We start from the raw sequence: 25,385 nt of genomic DNA, 5'->3' as shown, positions 1-25,385 counted from the left end.
TTGAAAGATAAGTGCATCCATCGGGAGTCGAACCCGAGCCAATTGCTTGGAAGGCAATTATCCTACCGTTGGACCATGGAAGCTGCGTATATTATACTAAGAATATTTAGTGCCATTAGTATAGAAAGCAGCTAGCATGGGCTAATACACTCTGGTCCAAGACGGAAATTCATGGAAATACCTTTTCGTTCTGTGGCTAGAGTTCCGCCCATCATGACTAAATCGTGGGGTGTGTGGCGGTGGGTAAATGGGACGTTGCAGCTACTCTTGCTGAGTGAGTGAGGTCTGCTCTCTGGTGCGAGCCATTTAGTAGACGGACCACAAGAAGCTCTACCAAGCAGTGCAAGTAGCCAAGTCTGGTGAGCCATAGACTGTACATTTATTCAGCGGTAGGTAGTACTGGATCGCATTCGATACGGATTGTGCCACGGGTAAAACACAGTACTCTACAGCAGTACTCGAGCTCTCAAACGAGTTTACGGCTCGGGTGCAGCCCAGCAGTCCAGCAGTCCAGCTTCACGGAGCGCCACCGGAATGTCCTCCATTTTGTGGACATCCTTAACCCGTCCCGCTACCAAATTTTAAGCATTCTGAAGCATTCCAAAGCCACCCCATTCTACAGCGGCGATCGCTTGAAATACCCCCACTGCCAGCTTGCTGAATAGTGAACACGCGTTTGAAATCAAGTCGGAATCAACGCCCATTATTGGGAAATTGCGGCATGTACTACCTACTTAGGTATGCGAGTGCTATTCGTGACAAATCTTTCCACCGGGTTAGTTACCGGCCACACCGGAAGTACCTGTGTAGGATGGATGTGTGGATATAGGTACCGGTATGCTGAGACATCGGCCTTAGTTTCAGCCTCAGTGGGCTCCGGCAGAGTGCTTGGTCTAGCCGGTGCCTTCAAACGGATTGCAGAAGCTACTCGAAGAGTTGGCGATCAACAACTGTGATCGAGGCAGAGTATTGACTACCTAGGTATCTAGACACTACTAATGGTATGACTTTACCGGTATAATGTATTTGCTCTTGCAATGGCCGTAAAGCACGGTTGGGTTGGGAAATCGAGCAGATAGACGTACATACCTATGCCCACTGCACAGCGTCACTCGGCAGCTTATTGCATGCGCAGATCTATGTATCATACATGCGTCCACCTTCGGGATATAGATACGCAGCTTTTGAAACTACCCTCGGCGAGACATAGCACACCGGTTTGGAAGCTTCTTTTCTCCTTCTACGGCGCAAATAATCGCTCTATGAGTGGTATCCATTGCACCCTTTGCCAGTACATACAGTCATTGCAGTGGCATTTGAATTTGGCAGGCTCGGCGGCGGATTCTTCATAATGATTCACCAATGAAGAGCAGCGTACTCGGGTTATCCCATCTATCTATCTACATCGATGATATCCTGCTCACAGGAACACTTAGTACCTACACTTATTGCACAGTGAAAGGAAGAAATGGAGAAACGCTTTGAACTGTAGCTTCTTCACCCGAACATAGCATCATAATTCATGATTCTCCGTCTCCATCGCTTCCGTGAATACCTCTACTCTTTCCAACATCCATTGTGCTCATCGTAGTGTCCACGATCTCCTTGCGGTATAACAGTTAGTACTTAGTCCGCACTGTTGAGTACCGTATGAGACCGCTCATGGGGATCACTCGGACACTGAATGTCGAGAATCGAGAATTTCGGTGCGTACACCGGAAAAGAGCTGGTAGAATGATCGACTCCGAAGACCGTCTCACCCTATTCACTTTACTCCCATCATTGACGGAAATTGTATGTAGATGAGCCAGTGCAGAGGAATACGAAGATGCCGAGTGATATTTCTCGATAGCAATGCTACGCCATGCCCCGCCGCCATGCCCCGCCGTCCGGGCTTGGTAGGGCGGTGGGTATACATCTCCATTCCACTGTCCATACCGCCGCCCGGATCGTTCAGTGCGGTGTCCACACTCTACTACATAGTAAACTCACGCTGCACGAGACGAGCGAGCGAGTGATACCTTGTGGTAACTAACATCACCACAGCCCAATCCGGATCATCCACTGGAGTCTCTTACCATGCGATGCACGGTCGGACCAGTAACTACTAGTAGAGTATGTATCAGCATGCGGGCCAATGATCGTCTGCGGGGGACGTCGAATAGTTACGAGTAATTATGTTCCACAGTTTTTCCAGAACCCACGATCCTCTAATATCTATCCAGCACTCCACGAACGTGTATAGTAGTTACGACCAGGCGGCGAGTCCGAATCCGCAGACCGCAGACCCGACGAGAAAAGAAGGCAAGCACGAACTCCCTCCTCCCTCGTGCACATCCCCCCTTGTGCACATCCCGATCGGTCCGGCTTCAAATTTCGCGTCGACACTCGGGCCTGGGTGTGTGGTGTCGGGACGTTTTCGGCAACGCAATAGTAGCTTTTCCCAGTTCCATGTATGTAGGTACTCAACTCTCGGACGATCAACCCACAGACGCTCAAACCTCCAGATGCTCAACCGCAAGTTTGAAGTGCGGCGAGTGACTCGTACCAACTGCGTGGGCTACCTACCTATGTCGCCACCAGTCTGCCGGGCGAGATTACCGCAGCTTCGAAACAAGATTCACGCTTCGAGAACAGCAATACATTGCATTGCAATATGACCGTGGTACTCTCGGTGATAGTAATTTAGACACGAGGAAAGAGCAGCAACTGGTAGATGTATCGAGTGACGGTTCGTGGATAACCACAGCCCTCGCTCGTTAGAGTCGTTACGGTGCCACCAATCTCCAATCCGTCCGGCACTAGAAGGTTGTACGTATGAGCAGTCACTACGTACACCTGTTGGGATGTTCGGGAAGGAACAGACAGCGGGTTGTATGTGGGGACAGTGGACTGAAGCGAAGCCCTGCTGCTGCTGCTGTGATACCTGGTGTGTACCTACATACCTACGGTCGGGCTGAATATGTACCGCACGTCCAGTGACTAGTCGGCACATGTACCAAGTATAGATAGGCAGTTACAATCTCGAACAGACCGTTCATTCATCTCCGGAGTCCGGACATCGTCGGATCGGCCGTGATGCTTATGTAGAAACCCCCAGCGCATCGCAGCGCATAGCACGGTTGACAACGTTTTCAAGTTTCAAGTTTCGAGCTTTTTGGATCGGCCGGTATCATTTCGACTCTCGAGCAAGCAAGCAAGCGAATAGCCTTAGCCCGGCCTAGTCCTGCTAGTGAAGGGAAGAGAAACTCGTCATCTAGAGAGAGACATGTCCATGGTTTCTTCCAGAATCCAGACCAAGCGGCCGGATTAGGGAGGGAGAGTGAGCTCACATGGAAGCGACACGCCATGCGCCATGAGATACCAGGTAAGTACTTACGCTGCACATCAGTGCATCAGTGCATGCAATGCATCAGATCATACTCGCACATCACCTCACATCACATCAGATCACTTTCGGCCCATGTGCGAGTGCGAGTATGTACCAATGACGCGGAAAAATCCTCCGCTCCTCCCAACCGTAGATAGTACATACATTAGGTAGGTAGGTAGCACGCATCAGGAGGATCATCGTCCAGTCCAGCCCACGTGGAAAACATATGCTGAAAGCTCGCCGGACACTGGGTGGATCGGGAGCAGAGAGCGCGTTGATTCTAGCTTCCAGCAGTGCCACTCCGCATGCGTGCGGGCGGGAAAGGACAGAGCTCCACCGCCAGCTAGGTATCTAGCATAAGAATCCGGAACTCATATCCTTCCGGTTGTATGTTTGTACGTACGAATACAACTCGAATACAACTCCACGGATAACTATCGATATATATCTTCTACATATATGCAACCCCACAGCGATACTTGCATATATAGTATTCTAGATAATAGTATATCTCCAGAAATTACTAGCCACACGGCATTCACGTGTCCGAACCCAACCCAACCCAGCTCGCACCGCACTGCACTGCAGTGCATGACAGTGAATTTCGGGGATTGTTTGCCACGCAACCATGATCTATCCATCCATCCATATCCATGCGGGGAGGGGGGAAGGGAAGGGAAGGGAAGGGAAGGGAAGGGAAGGGAAGGGAAGGGAAGGGAAGGGGGAGGGCTCCAAACAAAACACAGCCTGGTCAACGTCAACCAACGGGTATGGTTCGATGGAGCATGGATGCTCCTTGTTGTTCCTTGCTGTGTGTTGTGTGTGCGTGTGGGATTGCATTTACCCTCTCCCATCCCCATCCCCGTGCTCCTTTTCCCACGGTGGGTTGGGTCGACGGATGTTGGTTACTTACTGACCGACGCCGGATGTGTGTGTATGTATGTGTATGTATGTGTGTTTCTTTTCTTCTTGTTCGCTCCCCGGGTTAAGAAGAGTTGCCTGCGGCGCAGTTATGTATGTGCCATACATAAGCGCAGTCGAAATCCCGGGAGCCTGAGGAATGCTACGAAGAATCCGGCGAGCTATGTATGTACCTACATACTGCATGAACTCCATGTACGGTTGTACCCTCTTCCCCCCTCTCTCTCTCTCTCTCCAGCGAGTGAGCGAGCATACCGATCAACGCACGGACATTTTTCAAGGTTGCCAGCCAGCCAGCATGAACGTTCATCACCATCATGGTTCCGCATCCGGATCCGGGATATCTACGATTCATATGTATAGCGTGTGTACCTATGTAAGTACGTAGGTCTACATACATACCTAGTCGTCCTGATAACCATGCGGCCGATGCTTCTGGAAGGTGGAGTTAGTGCGGTGGGGGGGGGGGGGGGGGGGGGGGCAGGGAGTGGGTCTCGGGTGGAGTGGGAGTTTACGAGGTTTAATCTATACCAAACCGGCCCACGCGGAGGATAGCACCGCACTCGGAAAGTCGGTCGCTTGGATGCTGGGAGGGGTTTTGGTTCGATCCCATCCCGATAGGTTGGAATTGCTCGGTAAACATTCGTATGAATGATATGTATGCACAGGTATGTCTTGTGTGTATGTAGGTACCTATCATAGCCGGTTGTGAGTCGTGAGTAAATGGATCAGCTGAGTCGAGGAAAAGCAAACACGAAAGGGGAGGAATACGGGATGAAGGAGGAGGCATGGGGAGGTGTTGGGGGCGTAAGGGCCCCGAAAGAGAGGAATAGTTACGGATGAAGGAGAGGGGAGCGTATGGGCGCCCAAAACGGATGAAGGGAAATATCCTCTACTCTACCCTAGAAGCACACCCGGCCGGACAGGAGGACCAAGGGTTGGCTATACATTCAGATCCTCCTAGTAGCAGCATTCAGACGGGTAGAAGTGGCACATCCTTCCGATCGCATGCCATGCAAATATCTGGCCCATCAGATCAGGCCGCGGCCGGATGCGATGGGGAATGCTGGATATGTCAGCGAAGGGCGAGCTCGACACTTTCCCATGCCCCATCCTCCCGGGCCAGTCCGTCGTCGTCGGTATTCCTCGGCAACCCGGAAAAAAAAACTCCATATCATTCCGGATCCGACGGAGAGAAGAGGGAGAGAAAGAAAGAAAGGAAGAGAAAAAGAATGATGATCGCCGAATACCGTTGCGGTGGAACCCACACCCCACACCCCCCACACACACACAGGCACAGGCACTTCGGCGGGTCGAGCTTCTTTTGGCTCTCGCGGGACGTTTCAGGTATATCGTGTTTTTCCGGAAGAGCGGCCGTTGGTGTTGAAGATTACGTATGTTCGTATCGAGAAGGAGCTCGAGAGCTCCGAGAACGAACGAAAGCGAGCGAGGGGGAAATTTTGACAGGCATAGCTACTACTGCAGACCTAGGTAGAGTACCCAGGTAAGTAAGTGCCGTAGTTATTAGATAGCCTGCACATAAGCCGCCTGACGCTGCCGTGGCCTTTGGCGACTTATGGGTCCCTACCTAGCCGCCCAACCCACCTGCATAGGAGGTACCTGTTATGTAGGTACATACCAGGTCGTTTAGGAACTGCAGAAACTCCCACCTCCGAGCCGTTACCTCCCCGAAGTCGCAGACTCGCAGCCATCGCGCGCGCCGGGCTGATGTTACCGGATTGGGCCCAGCAGCCCGTAATGTGAATCATTCGAAACGCTCGTTTGACGGGAACCTGGAACTGTCAAACGAACTTTGACATGATCTGCCCCTAAGCCTTACCCTTAGTGACTCAAACGCCGAACTCCCCCCCCACGTGCTCATTGCTGCTTCGGGTTCCCCACACCATAGTTACACCATACACCATACCATACCCGTACGGATTGGTCGATGGTATGTAACTGGCTGGACGGTAGTTAGTGAGTGAGACACGCGGGTGCGGGCGCGGGCGCGGGATGCTCGCATACGGTGACAGTTGTCTTGGATGGACGGACGGAAGCTTGAGGTTGTAGGAATTATGTACACCACATATATGGTCGTTACTTTCATGCTGTAGGCAAAGTTTAAGATCGATATTGCTGTTCTCTCCTTTGGATAGGTATTCTAGCAAAAGCAAGAAAGGGCGCTGTCCATGCTGTGGCGATTTGAAATTTCCCGCAGACCACGGCCAACCCGACCCAACCCAGCCGGCGCTCTCCCACCACACTCCCCAGATACGGGGCGATGTGATCGACAGGGGCAGAAACCGCACGTCTTCATTCCAACCGACCGTATGTATCATACACGCGTCGATCCTGTTGCACAACGGATTCTCGCCGGAACATGTCATCTTCCGTCACTCGGAGATGGAGGCTGGAGATGGAGGGTCCGCTCTCCATCCTATGTACCTCGAAGCAGTTGACCGGGTCTCGGGCAAGCCAGGGGGAGAGGCGAGTTCCACATGCTTCCGGCCTCTCCGTCAGACACAGGCATCCGCAGCTACTGCACAGTCTTAGATGGTCACGGGCCAAGACGCAGCACCGGGCCGTCCGGGACATCTCGCCTCTTGCCTCTCGCCTCCCGGCCAGCGGCGTAGTCAACTTCCACCCATCCATGCATGCATACATGCATCCAACCGGTGGGGAGGCGGCGGCGGCGCGGTATGTGCGCTTAAGGGTCCACCACCAGCCGTCGTCTCGTCCAGAGCCCTCCGCCTCCGGGAGCGGGGATGCAATAGGGAGCTTCGAGGGAGAGAGGGAGGGAGGGAGAGAGCCGAGGGACCCAGCCGGCATGTACCCACTCTACCCAGGTAGGTATGTAGTCGCGTGGTCTGCGTCGCGCATAGATGAGTGAGTCGCACGACCTGACCTGACCTGACGCTGAGTCTGCGTCTGCGTCTGCGTCTGCCTCCGTCTCTGCCTCCGCCTCCGCCTCCACCTCCACCTCCACCTCCACCTCCACTTCCACTTCCACCTCCGCTGCAGTCATACCCGACAGTGCCGGCGGCGGCGGACCAGTGAGCGCTGGTCGTTGGACGTCTCCGGATCTCTTCACGCAATCCCGAGTGTACATAGTAGGTGGTATTTCTTTTTCCCCTTCTTGCTTTCCTCCTTGCGGGAACTAGGAAGCGCATGCGCTCGGGTTACGTGGTTACGTGTTGCTAACTGACTGACTGACTGACTGATGGACGGACAGACAAGTGTGCAGTGCAGTGCAGACCGAATGATCTTCCGCACCGCACCGCATCGTCAATCTGGGGTGATGTGCCGCGCTCCCTGCTTTTGCATGATGATGATGATGGAGGTGGTGGTGTGGTGGTGGGTTGGTTTGTCGTTCGTTCGTTCGCCTCCCTCGTTCGCTCATTCGTTCGTTGCACACACCTTTGGATAAAGGAAAATCTATTCCCGCGGATCAGCAGCCAGGCTGTGGGCTGGTGTGTATGAAGTAGGTATGTACTTAGATGTAATATGAGTGATATGATCACCTCTGCGAGGCAGCAGCAGCAGGGGAGGATGGAAATATCCTCTTAAACTCCCACACACACACCTACTACATACTCCATACTCATCACCACCCCCTCCGCTCTACTATGTATTCCAATCTACCTACTGGCGATCCCCTCCCCAGCGACCATCAGCAGTACACAACCAGTCGCTGTCGGCTGTGAAGATAAATGACGGATCTGAAGACGTTATAGTACCGGTAGATTACGGTGGCCGCATACGGTACCGTATAAAAGCAAGTGCGGGGTGTCATCACCGAGGTGGGGTGGGAGGGCGAGGATGAGCACTGAGCAGCGGACCGGAAAAAAACCCTGGATGATCCGCAGGCGCGGCCGGCAGGATCAGTTTCGAGGGGCGTATTACACCGAGAAGAGAGGGGAGCCATAGCGGACGAGACGTATACCCTCCCCCCTCCCTCCCCTTCGGTATGAAACCCGAGCTGCGTCACGACCACGGAGAGTTCAAGCCTGTAACCGCCGAAGAGAGGGAGGGAGAGAGAAAGAGAGGAAGGCTTCTCCAGAGAACTGAGAGGGCGGGATAATTCTGCGAGAGCCCCCACGCCGCCGACCCCACGCCGTGACCACTATGGAAGCGTGGAAAGCTGCTTCCAAGTTCCCGACTAGGGGGATAATTGGTAGAGTACATCCGGTACTTGTCATGGGCGGACAGGCCACCGGTTTTTCCGAATTGAAAATAAAAAAAATGCTCACAACCGACAACGCAGCTATATTGTTACATACGTTTCCCAGAGTTGGCCGGCGCATGTGATGCGACGATCAGCCGAGTGACGGGACAGGCGCACGCTATTATAGTTGCACATGTGTCGGCGCCTCGCGCCTTCTCAAATTCTCCCGAGGGGCCCGCGTACGTTAGGTACGTTGGGTACCATACCTACTACGTATCCGGATCATGCAACAGGTCAGTCCCGTCGGACTGGAAGCCGGTCCGATGCTGCGGGATACAGCAGGTATGTACATACCAGGTACCGACTACGATACCGACTTGCCGACCCATTAACGCAGCTCGCACTGCCGCTGCCGCTGCCGCCGCGTCATCTCGTAACGACGTTCGAGGGAAGCTGAAAGCCGGAAGAAGGACGTATCATACCTACGCACCGAGCAAGAAACTACATACTACGAATTATCACCACGATGCCCGTTCCCGATTTCGTCAATCTCCTTCTAAGTTCTTTCTGCCAGGATGGGTAGGGTGGGAGGATTAATGAATGAATCGTTGTGGTCGGCACATAGATAGTATACAAGGCGTACACAGGTACGTACGTACGTACTACCCAATGTACTTCCGCCGTGACGACGAGGTACATCCATACATCCATACATCTCCACACATCCATACACACATACTGACCCACATACCTACATACATACATTACATACCGCTGCCCACATCACTGCAGCGGTTGATCTCCGACCAGGAGCTAGCCTCTAGGTATATATACTCGATTCGATTCGAGACATGTATGTAGCTGGGTAGCATATAGTACCTACCGTACGTGTTTGCCGGGAAGAACGATGTTCGTCAGTTTACACACACACCGGCCATTTCAAGCCCGCATCACCAGCACCACCACCGCGAGTATGTAGAGTAAGTACCTATAGTGAATACGGGAAGGGAAGGGAAGGGAAGGGAAGGGAGGGGCTGGCTTCCATTTGCTGCAGGGACCACTGGTCCACTGGAGCGGGATGTTTATCGAACCCGGATGGGCTGCACATGTGTAATATCGCAAGATGACGGGATGGGGGGATGGCGGGATTCACCTGTAACTTGTAAATTGTAACTTGTTGGTAGTGAAATACATAGATCAACTACTGCTGCTGCTACTCGGACTCTCGGAGTATTTGTATCATCGCGATTCGGGATTCGGAAAAAGGAATGAGGCGTCACCGAAGATGAGCTTATGTAGAGCACGTATAGTACCAGCAGCTCTTACCAGCTCTTAGCATACCAGCTCCTACCAACTCTACCATCTCTTCCCAGCTCTTACCATCTCTGGGGGTCCATGTTTGCCATGAGCCAGTTTAGTGAAACGCATAATACCCGGATATATTCGATATTCGATATTCGATATTCGATGTGCGATCCCCCCACACCACTGCACTGCGCCGTCTGCTGGGGCACTGGACAGCTTACGCAGATCCCAAACCGATCAACCAGCCAATCAACCAAGCAATCAACCAATCGGCCAATCAACGGCCGGGGGGTGGATGGGTGGGTGGATGGGTGGAGGATTCGATCTGCTCGTTTCACGGGAATACCGGTATGGACAGTGGATTCTGGAGTCACGCGCACGAACGAACTGCGGCCTACCACTGGTAAGCGGAATTATGTATCTCACAGACCGTTCAATATATGTATACTTACTGCTCGTACTACGGTTTACCCGTCCGGTATATACGAACGTGGTCCTTTCCGCCGGCGCCGCTGGTGCTGCTGCTGCCGCTGCTGCTTCATGGGCCCATGAACCGTAGGTCCGTAGCGAGTTCCGCCCCCATCCCCCCATCCCCCCATCCCCCCATCCCCCCATCCCCTCATCCCCTCCGGCTGGAGGCGATGGGTGATTTTGGGGCCTGTGTCTGGGTTGGGTAGTGGTGGTGGTGGTGGTGTTGCTTCATGTTTCAAGCCCCGGCTCCACATCCACTTTCTCCGTCGCCAGTCCCCCGGTCGAATCCCCCGGCCCCGGTCGAGTCCCTTTCCCTCCCCTTCCCTTCCCTTCGTACTTCGCACTTGGATACTTCCGTGCTTGCTTCGTTTCTGCTGGGGCTGGGGCGTGTTGATCGTCGATGCGATGAACGTACGTAGAGTATGTAGAGTACGTAGAGTAGAGTACATACCGACGGCCAGCGCCGCAGCGGCCGGATTTTACGTGCCGAAAATGCGAAAGCAGGAGAACAGCCGGGAAGGTAGATTCCTCACCCCCCGGGAGTCAAAGACGATGATGATCTCCACAACGAGAACCACAACCCGGCACCTACCTACCTTCATACCTGGCACCCACCTGGCACCTACTCTGCATACCTACTCTGCATACCTGGCAGCTGAGGCGATCCATCATCCATCCAGCCATAAATAGCTCCGCTCCGAGAAAGGGCTGCTTCAGCCTTCGGTGCTTCACATGCTAATATGGTAGGTACCGGTATTGCCATTTCCTCAGCTAACCAGCTAGCCCGTCCCGGCCGCCGCGGAAGCTGAGCTGAGTTTCTTGGAGGGAGTCGTAAGATCTTTTGTAGATGGTTGTCTGTAGGTTGCCTGTAGGAGTAGGGCTAAGGAGGAGGTAGTAGGACTCCACTACAATAGCCGCAAACGCCCCCCTCCCCCACGTCCCAGGGTATTCCGTATACATCCACCGGAAGAATCCACGAAACGAAACACGGACGGGCCAGCTTCCGGCGGCGGCGGGCGGTGTTCGTCGACTGTGTACGACTGTGTACCTACCTACAGACATGCGTACGTACGTAGAGTGCCGTGCCTGTCGATCACTGAACTGCAGTGGATCACTCCCACTCCCTCCCACCCCCCTCCGCCCTATCTTCAAGTCCGAGCTTCTCCTTTTTTTCACATCGATCGATTATTTACACAGGTAAATGCACACGTTGCCCGCTAGGTATGCTACTTTACTTCAGAAACCAAAACAAATCAGCCTAATCTAGGTAGTAGGAATGCATGCCACACACGCGGCGGAAAATCGAACTCCTGAGGGCTGAGGTTTGACGGATCCGTGCCATGTGGTTCGATGGATGGCGGTTGGTTATCAAGAATCAAGATAGATACATGCCACATGGGCGGTTGGGTGTAGTCAGAGTATGATAGTAGGTATCGACTTGGTCGCTATTGAATGACTACCGTATCCTGAACCGTCAAGGAAACGCAGCGGATGCGCTGTGTTCCGACTCAACACTGAACAAAAGTACACCGTCGGAGGGCGAAAAAAAAAAAGATCGATCCGGGAGGAGAGAAATATGAATCGAAACCGAAACTTGAAAGAGGTGATGGTAATGGTATTTGCGGCTTCCCTCCCCCCATCCATCCATCATATGACAATGTACATCTGATTCCCCCCCGGCCTATGTATGTAGGCAAGGCAGATGCAGAATGCAAAACAAGCTTTTAAGCCGCACCGGCCCAGCCGTCTTTATGTAGTTAGCCAGTTTCGGCCGCGCGGGAGTCGGCTCCTTTCTGGTTTTGTGGCTTCGGCTCCGGCTCCGGCTCCGCATCGATCATGAGCCTTATGGCAGGGAGGCATGGATGCTGTTGGCAGCATGTGGTGGTGGTGGTGGTGGTAGTGGTGGTGGTGGTGGTGGTGGTGATGGTGGTGTACATGAGTACATGAGTACGTGGTGTATGTACATACATGAGTAAGTAAGTACAAGCAGTACTTACATGTACATACATGTATGTAGAGTATACATACAGTGCGCACTGCGTGCAACCAAATAGGTACTTCTAATCGAGCCGAGGGAGACGCACACCTACCCCCCACAACCCAACCGCTGCAGGGAGAGAGCTACAGCCTACCGGCGGATCGCACTGTCACGACTCATGCAAGGTCGCGCGGCAGTCTGCTCACGGCCCGCAATTGTTGCAACCCATGTCATGTACGTAGAGTACAGCACATTCGACGCCGATCCCGGCGTCAGGCTGTAACAACACTGACACTGGCTTCAACTTGCTGGATGGCGGCGAGATGAACCCGTATGTATGATGTACATGTAACTTCTCAAGGATATACGTATCGACCAACAGTTTGGCCCGCCGGGCTATATGTAGTACCCAGATAAGTGGTAGGTAGTATGTACCTACCAATATACTATTTGGCTTGTTCCGCATCTCCCATCGCTGCCATGGACCGCTATACGAAGCAGCAAATCTATGGGGGTTTCCTGTAAGCGAGCATCATCTGCCTTGGGGTGGAGAATGCCGTTAAATTTGGTTTCCATGCCATGGAGATTCCTCAGGCGTTGGGGAGTTGACTGCTGAGCTATGTATGCATCCCATCGCGACGTTACCGGTGTCCCAAGGGGGAATGGAGGGTAATTCTCGGAGGCTATAGGCAACCAATAGGACGGAGAATAAAGTGCCAATTATCGATCCCAAGCATCCAGAACGAGGTCGATTCGCCTCGATGTGGTAAATTCCGCCCACCGGGGGAGGGGGGAGGGGAGGCAGATTTGGCTGAATCTGGCGGGATTATGGGGCCTGCCATGTGCATAGCGCCCACCAACCCCCACCTGCTGTCCCGACTCAGGTACATGTACGCGTAAACGGGACTGAGGTGGTCGGCAGGCCGGAGTTGCGAGCTCGTCATCAACAGGTACCAACTCCGAACACCGTGCGACAGGGACAGGCCTGTGACCGATTCTCCCCCCAACCGACACCTGCTGCTGCGTACAAGGTGGACTGCGAACGAGAGCACGGCAGCTGCAATGCCTTCCTAATCGGCTGCGACGGGCATGTCCTCCTGTCGGAGCAGGCAATTGCCATCTTCGGACGCCGCCGCCCCTCCACTTATCCGACCGAGCAATACGAATCGATCGAACGGTGGCCGTGCGACAGCTTCCATGCGCGCTGGCTGCTAGGACTGCTATGACTGCCCGTCCGCCTGCAGGGCCCCCCCTCCCTCCCTTCCTTCTCTCCCACATCGTGGGGGCTTCTAGCAAGTGTTCTGGAATATCCAGTGGAAGCTCACCGTAGGTGGTTAGTTTGATGCTCATGTATGTACGTATGTGGTTGCTCGGTTCCGCTACACTCTAGAGCAATGTCCTCAGGTCAAAGAAACGGATCGTCGGGAATAGATCACCTCGACTGGCCAGGACCCTGGGGCCGGTCGTGCAATGTAAGAGCGAAAGCGAGCCAGCCGGCCGGTTAAATCACGGAATGGGGGTATTGCAGTCATGCCATCATGCTGGGAGCATCAGTGGAGCCCTGAGGATGTGTGGGGTTCCCAGTTAGCTCGGTGAAACCGCCATGTTGCAAGAACAGAGCGTGTGGTCGGATCCGAGCCATGTGGATCACACCCCCCATACACAAGCAAATAAGTGAGTGAGTATGCACTTTCATATGAAGCCTGTATGTGAGTACCACCTGGTTGTATGTACTGGAAATGCCCATGAGGTTATGTGAGTGCTTGGTTGTACTGGCAATGCCATGAGGTTATGCAAGGGTCGCTAGGTTGACGTTGACAATCGTCCCTTGACATGGTCCGTGTCTCTCGGAGAAAACACGATGCCGTCGGAAACGCACTATCCTAGAATACCGGAAGCTAAGTGAAGTAGTCGGAGTAGAGTCGATGCTGCTAACCAGTAGTTGAGCTCAATGATTTCAAGAGGGAAGGTGGCGGCTGAGAAGGTTTTACCGATGTCGGGCCTGCGACTCGTCGCTGCGTCTACTCTAGCCACGGCAAGTCTCTTCGGATCCACCCCAGCCTTCTCCCCGCTTGCACTGCTCACGGGGTCACGCCACAACCGTAGTCTGGCACCGCTCACCTTCGGGCATGAAGCAGAGTGAGGCAAATCGAAGCGCGCCGGGCTGGTGGATAAATGATCCACCGCAGGAGCAGCAGCAGCAGGAACATCACCGGCAGCAGCAGCAGCCGTACTAACTATGCTGCACCGAGCCTCGTGGTGTGGCTAATACGTGTTCTGCACGGGGAAGCAGAGATTCGTGTACATAGCTAGGCAAGTACTTGCACCTAGCTAGCATGTAAGTGCTGTGAAGCCGGGACACGACGAGAGGAAGGAATTCGTAGGCACCGTCTGTCACTCTCGCTTGAACACACATTCTGGCCGAAGAGTAGTTTACTGATTTCCGCAGTTGGCATCTGCTGCCGAGGCCAAACCGTTCGTTGTTGTTGTCTTTTTTTTTTCTTCCTTCGTGAAGAACAGGGTGGTTCCATGTTCTCCCATCGCGGTGGCACTTCGGCGCCATTCAAGCCCCAAGCTGTGGGGCGCCGGGCCGGTGGCGGGGGGAGGGATGGTTGTCATCACTGTTTGCGGGCGATGAGTGCATTTGGGGGTGTGGTGAGTGTGTAAGCGTGTATGGTACATACGTACGCAGCAGAGCATGTACGGGCACCGTACTGGCCGTGTAGAGTATGTAGAGTATGTAGAGCATGTAGGCAGCGAGGAAGAGCGGTCGCGTAGAGTTTGGGCGAGGGTTTTTGAGGGGCGCACCCCATTATCCCGCCCTGCTCTGCTTCCAGATGATCGTCGGCTACCGGTGGTGGAAACTGCCGTAGCCACCATGTGCGTACCTACATGTACCGGTTTGCATGTCCACAATCGGGAGGTGTGCAACTCTCATGGTGCTGCACGCTTAGGCGAGGTGGGATCACAGCTCGGGTGGGCCGGACGTAGGTCATCCCCGCCAGGGAGTGCTGCTGCTCTAACCACTCTGGATGTGCCCGTAGATCTGCCAATGCAGAAGGTCAGCCCATGTCGCCCGCCGCCACGCGAACGGGGTGGGAAACAACATCATACGGAAGGGAAGACGTCCACGACGACGACGATGATGACAAGACAATGACAATGACAATGCCGCGCTCAGCGAGGGTCATCATATGCGACGACGAAAATGACGACAACGACGACAACGACGACAACGACGACAACGATGACAGCGACGATGCAGCGAAAGGTAAACGGGTGCGGATTTCCCAACTGCAAACCGACGATGCTGCTGTTGCTGCTGTTGCTGCTGTTGTTGCTGTTGCTGCTGTTGTTGCTGTTGTTGCTGTTGTTGCTGTTGTTGCTGTTGTTGCTGTTGTTGCTGTTGTTGCTGTTGTTGCTGCTGCCGCTGTTGCTCTTGCTGCTGCTGCGGCCGCTGCTGCGTCTCCTGCTTCTCCTACTGCCCGCGGCCCCATACGCGATAGCAATCAGAGATCCGATAAATAAAATTGATTGCAGGAGTGGTGGGGAGGGGAGATAGGCAGAGATCTGCAAGTGAGACCGTGTGTTGGGGTGGGTGCGTTAAGAGATTTGCGTACATAGCAGGTTCGGTCGGTCAGCCACTAGCCCTGTAGCTGCTCACAAGGTCACTTGATCCGAGTTCTGGAAAAGAAAGAGAACAAAAGAAAAGAAAAGAAAAAACTGACTGACTGACGCGGGGGAAAACATGGCCACTCAGCAGCGAGAGTACTTACCACGTTCCCACGCATGGCCGTGCTGGAAGAGCATGGAGAGCAATCCAGACCTCGGTGACACTCGAGACGCTTCCACGCTTCCACGCTCCACGCTTCCACGCTCCAAGCTTCCACGCTCCACCCCACAGCGATGGATGGATGGTCTCCACCGGGCCCGGCCAGCACGTATGTACGTAGCTGCCGAGCACACGATCACCCTGTCCGGCGCGATTTTCCAGATTCCAACGAGCCGGTCACTGGCTGGTGGGTGCTCAGGCCAAAAACCGAAAGAGAAAAAAAAAAAAAAAAGAAACAAAAAAAACAAAAAAAACCGCCAGAAATCCGGAATGCTACCGAGAAGTGATGTCGCTCTCTTCCTCTGGAGTTCGTCCCGGACGGCGTTCTCCTTCGGAATATGATCTACGCGGCGGCGGACGTTTTAGCCCCCCAAATCTCCCAGTGCAGCCACCGGACAGGCCCCCTGTCCGTCAATCATATCAGGCGCGACTACGGGCAAATCACGGTCACTATACCCGATTGAGATCGTCTAGCGTTTCAGAAAGTCTGCGCGGCTTCAAAAGCTTTTTTGCTTCTTCTTCTTCTTCTCCTGCTGCTGCTGGGCCCTCCACCCCCTCCCTCAACTTAGGCCTTTCTTGGGGCCTTTCTTGGGCCCCTGCTCATCACCATCGCCGTGGTTCGTCTGTTGCGATGTGACATGGGAATACTTACCAGCCAGACCTGCGTGGCTCCCCCAGAGCTTGCCTTCACCTGCTGCCCGCCTCCCCCCCCCCAGAGAGAGAGCGTGCAACACTGCCTGCGAACCGAGGCCGCATTTTCGTTTGGTGGATGCCATCGCCAGGTGCCAGAGAAAACGAATTCCCGAGAGGGAGGGAAGGAGGGCGGGAGATCCCACTCCTGCTGCCGCCGCTACGTGAGCCCAACGACCGTGGTGGTGGTCGTGGTGGTGGTCGTGGCCAGTCAAAGAATGTGATGTAGCGATCCAGCACTCACTCATCCGTCCACTGCCCGCCGTCCACCGCCCATCCATCAATCCATCAACCATCAATTCATCAATCCGTCCACCAGCTCTGCCCGCCCCCAACCGTAAGAAAAAAGGCATGCTCGGAATGTCCCTCCGTGAAGTTTTCCACCAATTTCCCGCACCAGAACAAATGTGCATACAATCTCTCGGCATTCTTCCGTTTTCCTTTTCCCTTTCCTTTTCCCGCTGCTGCTGCTGCTCTGGCCTCTTTCTGCGGTGTGCCCCTCTGGCCGGGCGTTAGTTCCATCGCGTCCCGATCTAGGCCTGTGTTGGGTGGGCTGTCTCTCCAGCTTCGGATCGTGTACTCTATGTACTCTTGCCTGCCTGCAGCGCCGTGTTGACGTTGTGCCAACTGAATGCACGGGGGAGCATCGTACATGACTTGTCCCGCCAGCAGCAGCAGCAGTCGACGGGAAGGATGGAAGGAAGGTTCATGGAATAGGTGCTGTATGTACCGTAACTCCTTATATATATCTTCTCTTTCCCACATGGGCTTCGCCTGTACTGTGCGGGAGGATACCGTACCGACGGATCGAAGGGCAGTGACGAAAGCGCGCATCCAATCCAATCCAATCCAATCCAATCGTCACCTGTGGTTGTTGTTGTTGCCGGCAGACTGGACTGGACAGGATATGTTATGCCGCTTGGGTGCGGATAGATGTCAGTGGCTTGCCATGGTTACCGCATCGAAGGCTAGATCACCTACATAGGTGCCGCACAAACGCTGAATACACTCTGGATCCTCCTCCTCCTCCTCCTCACCTATCACTCTCATGTACGAGTGCATACATCACATACACCAACTGCAGTGAGATCCCCGAATCCGAACCGGAAACAAAGATAGATCATAGGTATCCTGGGCGCCGCAGAACAACTAGCTGCCGCCGTGCATAGGTACTTGGTTAGTTACGGCTCAACTTGCAGATTTCAGATCGATATGTACAAATCATCATCACCATTGAGAGTAGACCCGGAGTTGGAATATGTACCGCGTGCAAAGGTGAGGCGGTTTGCTGCGCTACGTGCTATGATAGAGCGTTTTAACCTTACTTTGGTCCGTGACGGTGACATGGCGGGGGAATATTTGCAACTACCGTATGTACAATGCATTTACATGCTGTAAGTACTTTATCCACCGTGGCGGGGCGGTGGGTATCGGCACGTTGGCAGAGGAGCAGAGGAGCAGAGAGATCTGTCTGTCCGCATTCAGATGTCGAAGCCGACGTCCGGGGGTTTCATGCTCATCGTCACGCTCACCGTCTTCATTTCCTTTCCTCTTTTGCGAGCTGCGTGTAAAGACGTTATTCGTACATACCGGAATTATGGAGGAGGGGAAGGTGGTCGTACACAGTGGTCGGTTAAGAAAAAAAAGCCTTGGGTTGTTTCGTTCCATCTGAGACGGGCTCGAAATGATTACTGTGACTCGATATCCCGATATTTCGAGCCGCCACCCAGTAGGAGGCCGCAGATGCTTGGGAAGCATGCGAAGCTTGGGAAATCATGACCCTGAAGCTGAGTCGAGTGGTACATAGTGCTCCAGCTCCTCTTCCGCCACCGCAGCTTTGCCCGTGCTCGTGAACGTGCTTTTGCTCGTGCTCGTGCTCCTCCTCGTGCTCGTGCTCCTCCTCGTGCTCGTGCTCCTCCTCGTGCTCGTGCTCCTCCTCGTGCTCGTCTCCCTCCTTCTCGAGCTCGTCCTCCTTCTTTCCATACCTGGAGCTACCTGTGATTCCATCCACCACCGCTACCACCACTACCACCACCACCATCATCATAATCATCATCAGCATCATCCCCTCCGGCGATCACTTCCCTCTTGGCGGCCCGCTGCCTTCCTTCCTTCCTTCCCTCCCTTCCAGCCCGTCCGCGTAATTCCCGTACGATCTTGTTCCATTGGCCTTCACACCCTGCGCTGCCCTATATTGCCCGAGCCGCTTAGAGCAGATAGACGCCCACCCGAGCTCCATTCTTGTCACGTCACCACATCGGTCTCTCCCCTACCCAGGTATCCAGGTATGTACGGTACATCTTCGCATCGCCTTGTGTTCCTGCTCCAAACCACCCCTCCCATCACCCATCCCAGTCGGGCTTCGTTCGTTCATTCATTAGGGGTTGGTTATATACGTTTGTACGGCCTGGTGGAGCACGACCTACCTAACCAACAGCCCGCCCCCCCTCCCCCACCTCACCCTGCAAATCATCAGAGTAGTAGCACATCAATCCGGACGTCAGTCGACAGCCCCCCTCTCCCTCTCGCACCCCCCCCTCCGTAGTCGATTTCCCTCCTTGGGCCATTCTTTTCCCTAAGCGTACGCCCCGAACTGCCAGGGGTGTCGCTTCCACACTTCCTCTGACCAAATGTCCGCGTTAGCTAGAACGGTTGACCCCCCGTCACCAGGTACTACTACTGCGTACTCGCATCATCCCGAACAGATACATACTTCCTCGCCCGTTGCCCGGATTTCTTCCTTGCCCACCACCACCCTCCACCACCACCACCATCACCCACCACCACCACCACCACCACCACCACCACCACCACCACTACCAAAACACCCCCCCTGCAATAATTTAGAAGTCCTCCAATAAATACCCCCACGACCGCCTCCTTTGCTTGTTCTCTCCGCTTGCATAAATATTATCCTCCATTCCAGTCACTTGGTCACTTGGTAGACCGTCGACATTCTTGAACGGGGACCCTTATATAGACTGCCCGCTTTAATTTCAACCTTAAGGACGCTGTCATCCCGCGAGGCCGAGAAACTTTCATCTCATCTTCCTCCGCCACCACAACCAACAACCACAACCACAACCACAACCACTACTACTACTACCACTGCCACTGCCACTGCCACTACCACACCCACTACCCACAATCCACAACCACACAACAACAATAACCCCATCTCCGACAACTACAGCAGTGCAGCAGTGCAACATGAACCTCCCGAGCATCGTCCACCACTCCCCCGCCGGCGGTCGGCCGCTATCGGAACACTATGGAGGACGTTCGGTGCACCAGTATGTCGCACAACAGCCACATGCCTACCCTTCGCGTCCGCCAGCGCCACCGCCCTCACCACCGGTCGAGGACAACGCCAAATGCTCGCTGCCTTCGATCTCTACGCTGCTGGTGTATGCGGACATCGCCCAGCCCCACCCGAATGGTGCGTCTCTGACCCCAACGCAGTCCTGGGAGATGCATAGACTCACAAGCCGTGCAGCAGCAGCAGCGACCGATAGACAGCAGAGCCAGCCTCCGCGGGGGAACCTGCCACCGACACCCCCGATGCGCCCCGATTCCGTCTTTGAGGGCGGTACCACCTCATCGCCCACAATGTCATCGGCATCGCCATCGAGCTATTACTACCCTGCACCCGCCCACCACCACGCCAGCCACCGAAACTCATACCCTCCAGCCCAGAAGCCCATGTACCCATCACCGACAGAAACAACATATGCTGCGCAGCACCACTTCTACCCCTCGCAACACGCCGACCTGTACAGCAAGCAGCAGCAGCTGATGGTGCCTCTGGTTGTGGCACCACCTTCGAGCTCGAACCCGTGGCACCACCACCATCATCAGTCGCCGGCTTCCCACGCTTCGTTCCCGCAATCGCAGGACCGATACATCTGCCCCACCTGCAACAAGGCGTTCTCGAGACCGAGCAGTTTACGGATTCACAGCCACAGTCATACCGGGGAGAAGCCGTTCAAATGTCCCCATCACGGCTGCGGCAAGGCGTTCAGTGTGCGAAGCAATATGAAGAGGCACGAGAGGGGCTGCCATCAATAGCGGGGCGGGGAGGGGCATCGATCAATCGACAAGACGGGCCCAGGGGGCCATCATGGACAGCTGGTTCGATCCACCAGCTGCTAAAAAACTACAGAATAATGGAGGCCGTCGATGACATCTAGCCTAAGCTATGCACGGCGGCCAGTGAATGCTTTCCCTTTTTCTTGTGAATTATTTTACCCGATTTTTCTTACTTATTTTTTAACTATTGGTCATACCCGGTTTCTTTTGTATGCACCTGACTACTGTCTTTAGGGCGCACGGGTTTGTTTTTTCTTTCTTTTTTTCTCCCTTTTTCTTTTCTTTTCTCTTTTGGTTGCTCTCCTGCTTCCTTGCGCTGTAACTTTTTATTCTTTTCCTATGGGTCATCAGCTTTTTTTTCCTATTCTATTCCTTTTTGTTTCCCATTTTTTTTTCTTTCTCCTTTTTCCTTTTCCGTCACAAACCATTTCATTTGTTTGGGGGTTTTTCATTTGTTTTTATGCACACCATTTCCTATACTTACTTTGCATTGCAGATTTTTAAAGGCGCTTTGAACGGGGTTTTTTTTATATCTTTTTTTATATTTTTTTTTACCAAGGGGCTTTTGTATACTTACGACGACGGGTATTCATTGCAAGTTAACTTCTTTTTCTTTTTTCTTCTACTTGTTTTTTTTTGGGAGGGGATGCTGGATTGGACTGGACTGGACTGGACTGGACTGGACAAAACGACGAGACTCACAGGGAGGGGAAGGGAAGGGGGCAGGGGACCAAGGAACTTTTTGGTTGTACTATAGAGACGGTGTGTACAGTACATGATCGGGAAGGAGGAGGAGGAGGAGGAGGAGGAGGAGGGCAACTGGCACGAGTGCGGGTGGAGGGGCGGGGCGCGGGAGGAGGGATATCATTATGTCTGTCCATGTTGCAAATCGAATAGACGGTCTCTTGCCACTTTTTTTTCCAACCAACTCGTCGTGTCGTGCAGTGCTGAAGTGCCTCTTTTACCACTTTTTTAACCCGTCGTGCTGTGCGCAAGTGTTGAAGTACGGAAGTGCCACAGTACAAAACACTTTTGCTTTGGCACCACCCTTGGGCTGTGGTCGACCTGCATCATAGGTATGTTGGGACCTACATGTGCTGATCTGATTATCACGGCGGCAGCAAGGAGGGAGCGAAACGGAAGGACGGGAGATCATGGGAAACGGGGGGACGGAGGGACGGGGAGATCATGCGAAACGAAACGAAACGGCCAGGTATGGTACGGCGCGGTACGGTACGGTAAGTTATGGTATGGTCGGTACCAGACTGCATGGGCATGGGCGTGGGATTGGGATTGGGATTGGGCATGGGCGTGGGATTGGGATTGGGCTTGGGCATGGACATGGCTTGGGTATGGGCGGGCAGTCACGACTCACTGGAGGGGTCATGCCATGCCATGGCGTGGTATGGTACCTATGATGATGGATGGGTGGATGGATGGATTGGATGGTTGGATGGATGTTCCTGGCCTTGACCTGGGCCTGGCACTTGGCTTTGCACTTGGCCCGGTACCGAACTCCCCACGAAATGCAGCTGAATATAGCTATGGCCCGGCGAAACAAGACAAGACTTCCGGTTCCTGGAGGTTCCTGGGGGTCCTGGGAGCCAATCGGTTTCGCAGTTCGGGGTTCGGGGTTCGGGGTTCGGGGTTCGGGGATGCGGCGGAGGGGGAGGAGCGGGAGGATGAGGAGGAGCGCTGTTGCTGTTGCTGTCGTTTACTTCCATTTACTTCCACTCCTTCCACTTTCCTACGTACATGCCCTGCCCTGCCCTGCCTTGCCCGCGCCCTGCAGTTGCAGGACGGGACAGGACGGTCTTGGTCGGTCTTGGTCGTATTTCCGCATGCGGCTGCGGCTGCGGCTGCGCCCAGTGCCTACCTGGAATCTGGAGTACCTGGAGTAGAGTGGAGTACTCGGTACCCAATTATGTATCATGAAAAGTATAATGCGCTATATCTGTGTTTTTTCTGAAGGTTGGATACATCTTCATCAGCAGTAGTAGTGGTAGTAGTAGAAGCATATAATCATCATCATTGTCGTCGTCCGGAGCACGAATCACGACAATCATCCCACCGATCCCATCCCACCCACTGTTTGCACTGTTTGTTTGGAGGGGGGACGGGGTGAACAAATCAGTCAATCAGTCGAGAGCGGCGATACCTACCCGCACCCACACCTACCTGCACACCCGCACACCCGCACACACACCTACCCGCCCGCCAACCCAGAGGTGTGAAGTTAAGTTTGCCCTGATGCACCATGCCTTCGACCTCGCGAGTCGCGAGTCGCGGAGTCGCCGATCACTCCGGTCCCTCCATCCCTCCATCCCTCTATCCATGGCCATAGGTATGGTCCATGGATGCGATGGGATAGCCGCCGGGGGGGAGGTGGGAGAGGTGGGATGTACGATAGGCAGTGTAGTGTAGTGTACCTTGCGTGCCCTGCGTGCCTACCTGCCTGCCGCCTGCGTGCCCTGAGTGCCCTGCGTTGCGTTGCGTGTGGTGGTGGTAGTGGTGGTGGTTACGTTACATACGTACGTGGGTGCGTACTGGTGCTGGTGCTGGGCCCGGCACGGCGGAAGCGAGCGTTTGTAGCATATGTAGGAGTATGTAGGAGTATGTATGATATGTATGATATATGTGAGGTAGGTAACCCCCCCCCTCCCTCCCGCCATCCCCCAGCCCCGGACCTGGAGAGTAAATTGCAGAGCAGACTGGACTTTCGGTTCGTTTTATGATGGAGACATTGGAGACATTGGAGAGGATATGTGCATAATGTAGATACATTTCGGCTTTTTTTCTGTAGATATATCATATGTGTGTACAGACCCCCCTCGTGCCGACAGCTCGCGTGTGTGTGTGTGTGTGTGTGTGTGTAACCCAATAAGCGAGGGAGGGAAAACAGTTTGTGCGGACCGCGGACTGCGGAGCGGAGAGGCGATTACCTACTCCATGTACTGTGGCTGCATCAGAGCACGTGGTGTATCAGAGGGTGGATGGATGGTTGGTTGGATGGTTGGTTTGGCAAAATGATGTGAGGGGCTACATACGGCTGCGGCTGGGGAGGTGGGAGGGAGGGGGGGGGGGGGAATGCGTCGACCCGACGAAGCGGGGCGATCGTCCGGAGTGGCTTAACCACGTTTTTTTTTCTTTTTTTTCTTTTATGTGCTGAGCTGCCACGGCTCACCACGGGCCACCGCGGCCCATGGGCTACCACGGGCGTTACATACGATAGATGCGATACTTACGACAGATAGGTGCGATACATACGATAGACACGATACAATTCATACGATACATACGATGGGTATGTAAAGACCTATGGGTAGTACGCCCGTACTAACGAAAAGGTTGGCTGGCTAGTTAGCCGCTCTTGTCGAATCCTCGAATCCTCGAATCCTCGAAGCCTCGAAGCCTCGAAGCCTGAAGGAAGGGCGGGTGGTAGATCTGGCTATCTAGATACCGTAGTTACCCACCCACGGATGGACGGAGATGACGACGTGCTTGCTTGTTTGCTGCTTGCTTTCTCCCCCTCTCCCCCTTTTCGCGCGCCATGGGAAGGGGGGAGGGACTAGGTTAGGTGATTTCCGCAAGGACCTGGAACAGCTGGAACAACGGCGTGTGGAAAATTCTTCGAAAATTCTTCGAAGCATCTTTTCTCGATTCTCGACCGGGCCTGAGCCGAGTCACTAACAAGAGTAGTTAGTGTGCGAGCGGCCATGGCCAACAAATACGAAAGGCGACGGACGCTGGACGCTGGACGCCGGAGAATCCACGCCGTCGCCGCCGCCGCCGCCGTATGTGTGCAAGGAAGGAAGGAAGTTAACGATGGAACGGGGGAAGGAAGGAACGGAGGGCGCGCAAAACCGGTGACCGTGTCTGCTGGTACATCTACTCTACTCTAGATCGTGGAGGCCTGGATACTCTAGTTATTGGCCATGTTCCCGCTACCCAATGTCTCCTTCGTTTTCGGTGGGTTCAATCCGACGGATCTCAAACTTCCTCCAGTAGCCAGCTCCTCCTCCTCCTCCTCCTCCTCCCTATTCTGGAATTGTTCGTACTGCGTGTGTGGGTACGGTGTACCGGCCGGCCGGCGTGGTCGGCGGCGGCGGTGGTGGTGGTGGTGGCGGAAAGAGACCACACATAATCATCATCGTCATCATCATCGTACTTGCAGCCATCTCACACACTCAGACACATCGTGTTCGGACTGTGGGTGGGAGCAAGGGGATGCGTGCCCGGTGGAGGGAGGCACGCAGAGAGGCAGGGAGCGACGGAGGGAGGGGGATGCGCCGGCCCCGCACGCCAGTGCGCATGGGTAGCTACTAGCTGCTCTAGTAAGCTCCCGGATCCTCACTGCCATCCTCCTGCTTCTCCTCCTCCTCGTCCTCCTCGTCTTCCGCAGTCGAATCATCCCTTGCTTCGCGCTACTTACACACAGTGCAACCTCGGTTTTCTCTTCACCGAACACACACACACACACACACACACACAGAGCGCACACACACACAGACACACAGGGAGCACACACACAGGGAGCACACACACTCACTCTCCCCCTCTT

The 25,385-nt window shown here is 54.2% G+C and overlaps 6 protein-coding genes and 1 non-coding gene across 7 annotated transcripts; 3 read left to right on the top strand and 4 right to left on the bottom strand.

Annotated features, from left to right (window-relative positions):
- Positions 1–12: 12 nt before the first annotated feature.
- Positions 13–83, bottom strand: BZA05DRAFT_t241. The gene has a single exon. It is a non-coding gene; the product is annotated as a tRNA-Gly (tRNA).
- A 4,188-nt stretch (positions 84–4,271) lies between these two features.
- On the top strand, positions 4,272–4,662 carry BZA05DRAFT_407036 (uncharacterized protein). Its single transcript, XM_051484582.1, has one exon. The coding sequence runs from the start codon at positions 4,310–4,312 to the stop codon at positions 4,655–4,657; it is 348 nt and encodes a 115-aa protein (XP_051336766.1). The 5' UTR covers positions 4,272–4,309; the 3' UTR covers positions 4,658–4,662.
- Positions 4,663–8,903: 4,241 nt separating this feature from the next.
- Positions 8,904–9,382, bottom strand: BZA05DRAFT_139703 (uncharacterized protein). The gene has a single exon (XM_051478884.1). The coding sequence runs from the start codon at positions 9,222–9,224 to the stop codon at positions 8,961–8,963; it is 264 nt and encodes an 87-aa protein (XP_051336765.1). The 5' UTR covers positions 9,225–9,382; the 3' UTR covers positions 8,904–8,960.
- A 3,424-nt stretch (positions 9,383–12,806) lies between these two features.
- On the bottom strand, positions 12,807–13,652 carry BZA05DRAFT_139685 (uncharacterized protein). Its single transcript, XM_051478883.1, has one exon. It carries the CDS (start codon positions 13,561–13,563, stop codon positions 12,934–12,936), a length of 630 nt encoding a protein of 209 aa, XP_051336764.1. The 5' UTR covers positions 13,564–13,652; the 3' UTR covers positions 12,807–12,933.
- Positions 13,653–15,282: 1,630 nt separating this feature from the next.
- On the top strand, positions 15,283–15,741 carry BZA05DRAFT_447553 (uncharacterized protein; the record flags this gene model as incomplete). Its single annotated transcript, XM_051487165.1, has 1 exon — positions 15,283–15,741. The coding sequence occupies one exon, from the start codon at positions 15,283–15,285 to the stop codon at positions 15,739–15,741; it is 459 nt and encodes a 152-aa protein (XP_051336763.1).
- A 2,475-nt stretch (positions 15,742–18,216) lies between these two features.
- On the bottom strand, positions 18,217–19,159 carry BZA05DRAFT_438331 (uncharacterized protein; the record flags this gene model as incomplete). Its single annotated transcript, XM_051486491.1, has 3 exons — positions 18,889–19,159; positions 18,428–18,720; positions 18,217–18,296 (listed from the first exon to the last, which is right to left on the bottom strand). The coding sequence occupies exons 1-3, from the start codon at positions 18,972–18,974 to the stop codon at positions 18,217–18,219; spliced, it is 459 nt and encodes a 152-aa protein (XP_051336762.1). The 5' UTR covers positions 18,975–19,159.
- A 605-nt stretch (positions 19,160–19,764) lies between these two features.
- Positions 19,765–21,044, top strand: BZA05DRAFT_139672 (uncharacterized protein). Its single transcript, XM_051478882.1, has 2 exons — positions 19,765–20,174; positions 20,232–21,044. The coding sequence occupies exons 1-2, from the start codon at positions 19,946–19,948 to the stop codon at positions 20,801–20,803; spliced, it is 801 nt and encodes a 266-aa protein (XP_051336761.1). The 5' UTR covers positions 19,765–19,945; the 3' UTR covers positions 20,804–21,044.
- Positions 21,045–25,385: the final 4,341 nt, after the last annotated feature.

The sequence above is a fragment of the Tricharina praecox genome (genome assembly GCF_024521635.1).
Source record: "Tricharina praecox strain CBS 144465 chromosome Unknown BZA05scaffold_24, whole genome shotgun sequence".
NCBI classification, from domain to species: domain Eukaryota; kingdom Fungi; phylum Ascomycota; class Pezizomycetes; order Pezizales; family Pyronemataceae; genus Tricharina; species Tricharina praecox.
This window is presented reverse-complemented; position numbering and strand designations above follow the sequence as displayed.

Bases quoted from the DNA above. Each gene is read 5' to 3' on its own strand.
- BZA05DRAFT_407036 (XM_051484582.1), top strand. From the start codon at position 4,310: ATGTATGTGTATGTATGTGTGTTTCTTTTCTTCTTGTTCGCTCCCCGG.
- BZA05DRAFT_139703 (XM_051478884.1), bottom strand. From the start codon at position 9,224: ATGTATGTATGTAGGTATGTGGGTCAGTATGTGTGTATGGATGTGTGG.
- BZA05DRAFT_139685 (XM_051478883.1), bottom strand. From the start codon at position 13,563: ATGAGCATCAAACTAACCACCTACGGTGAGCTTCCACTGGATATTCCA.
- BZA05DRAFT_139672 (XM_051478882.1), top strand. From the start codon at position 19,946: ATGAACCTCCCGAGCATCGTCCACCACTCCCCCGCCGGCGGTCGGCCG. The intron at 20,175-20,231 runs GTGCGTCTCTGA...CAAGCCGTGCAG, and splicing joins CGCCCAGCCCCACCCGAATG to CAGCAGCAGCGACCGATAGA.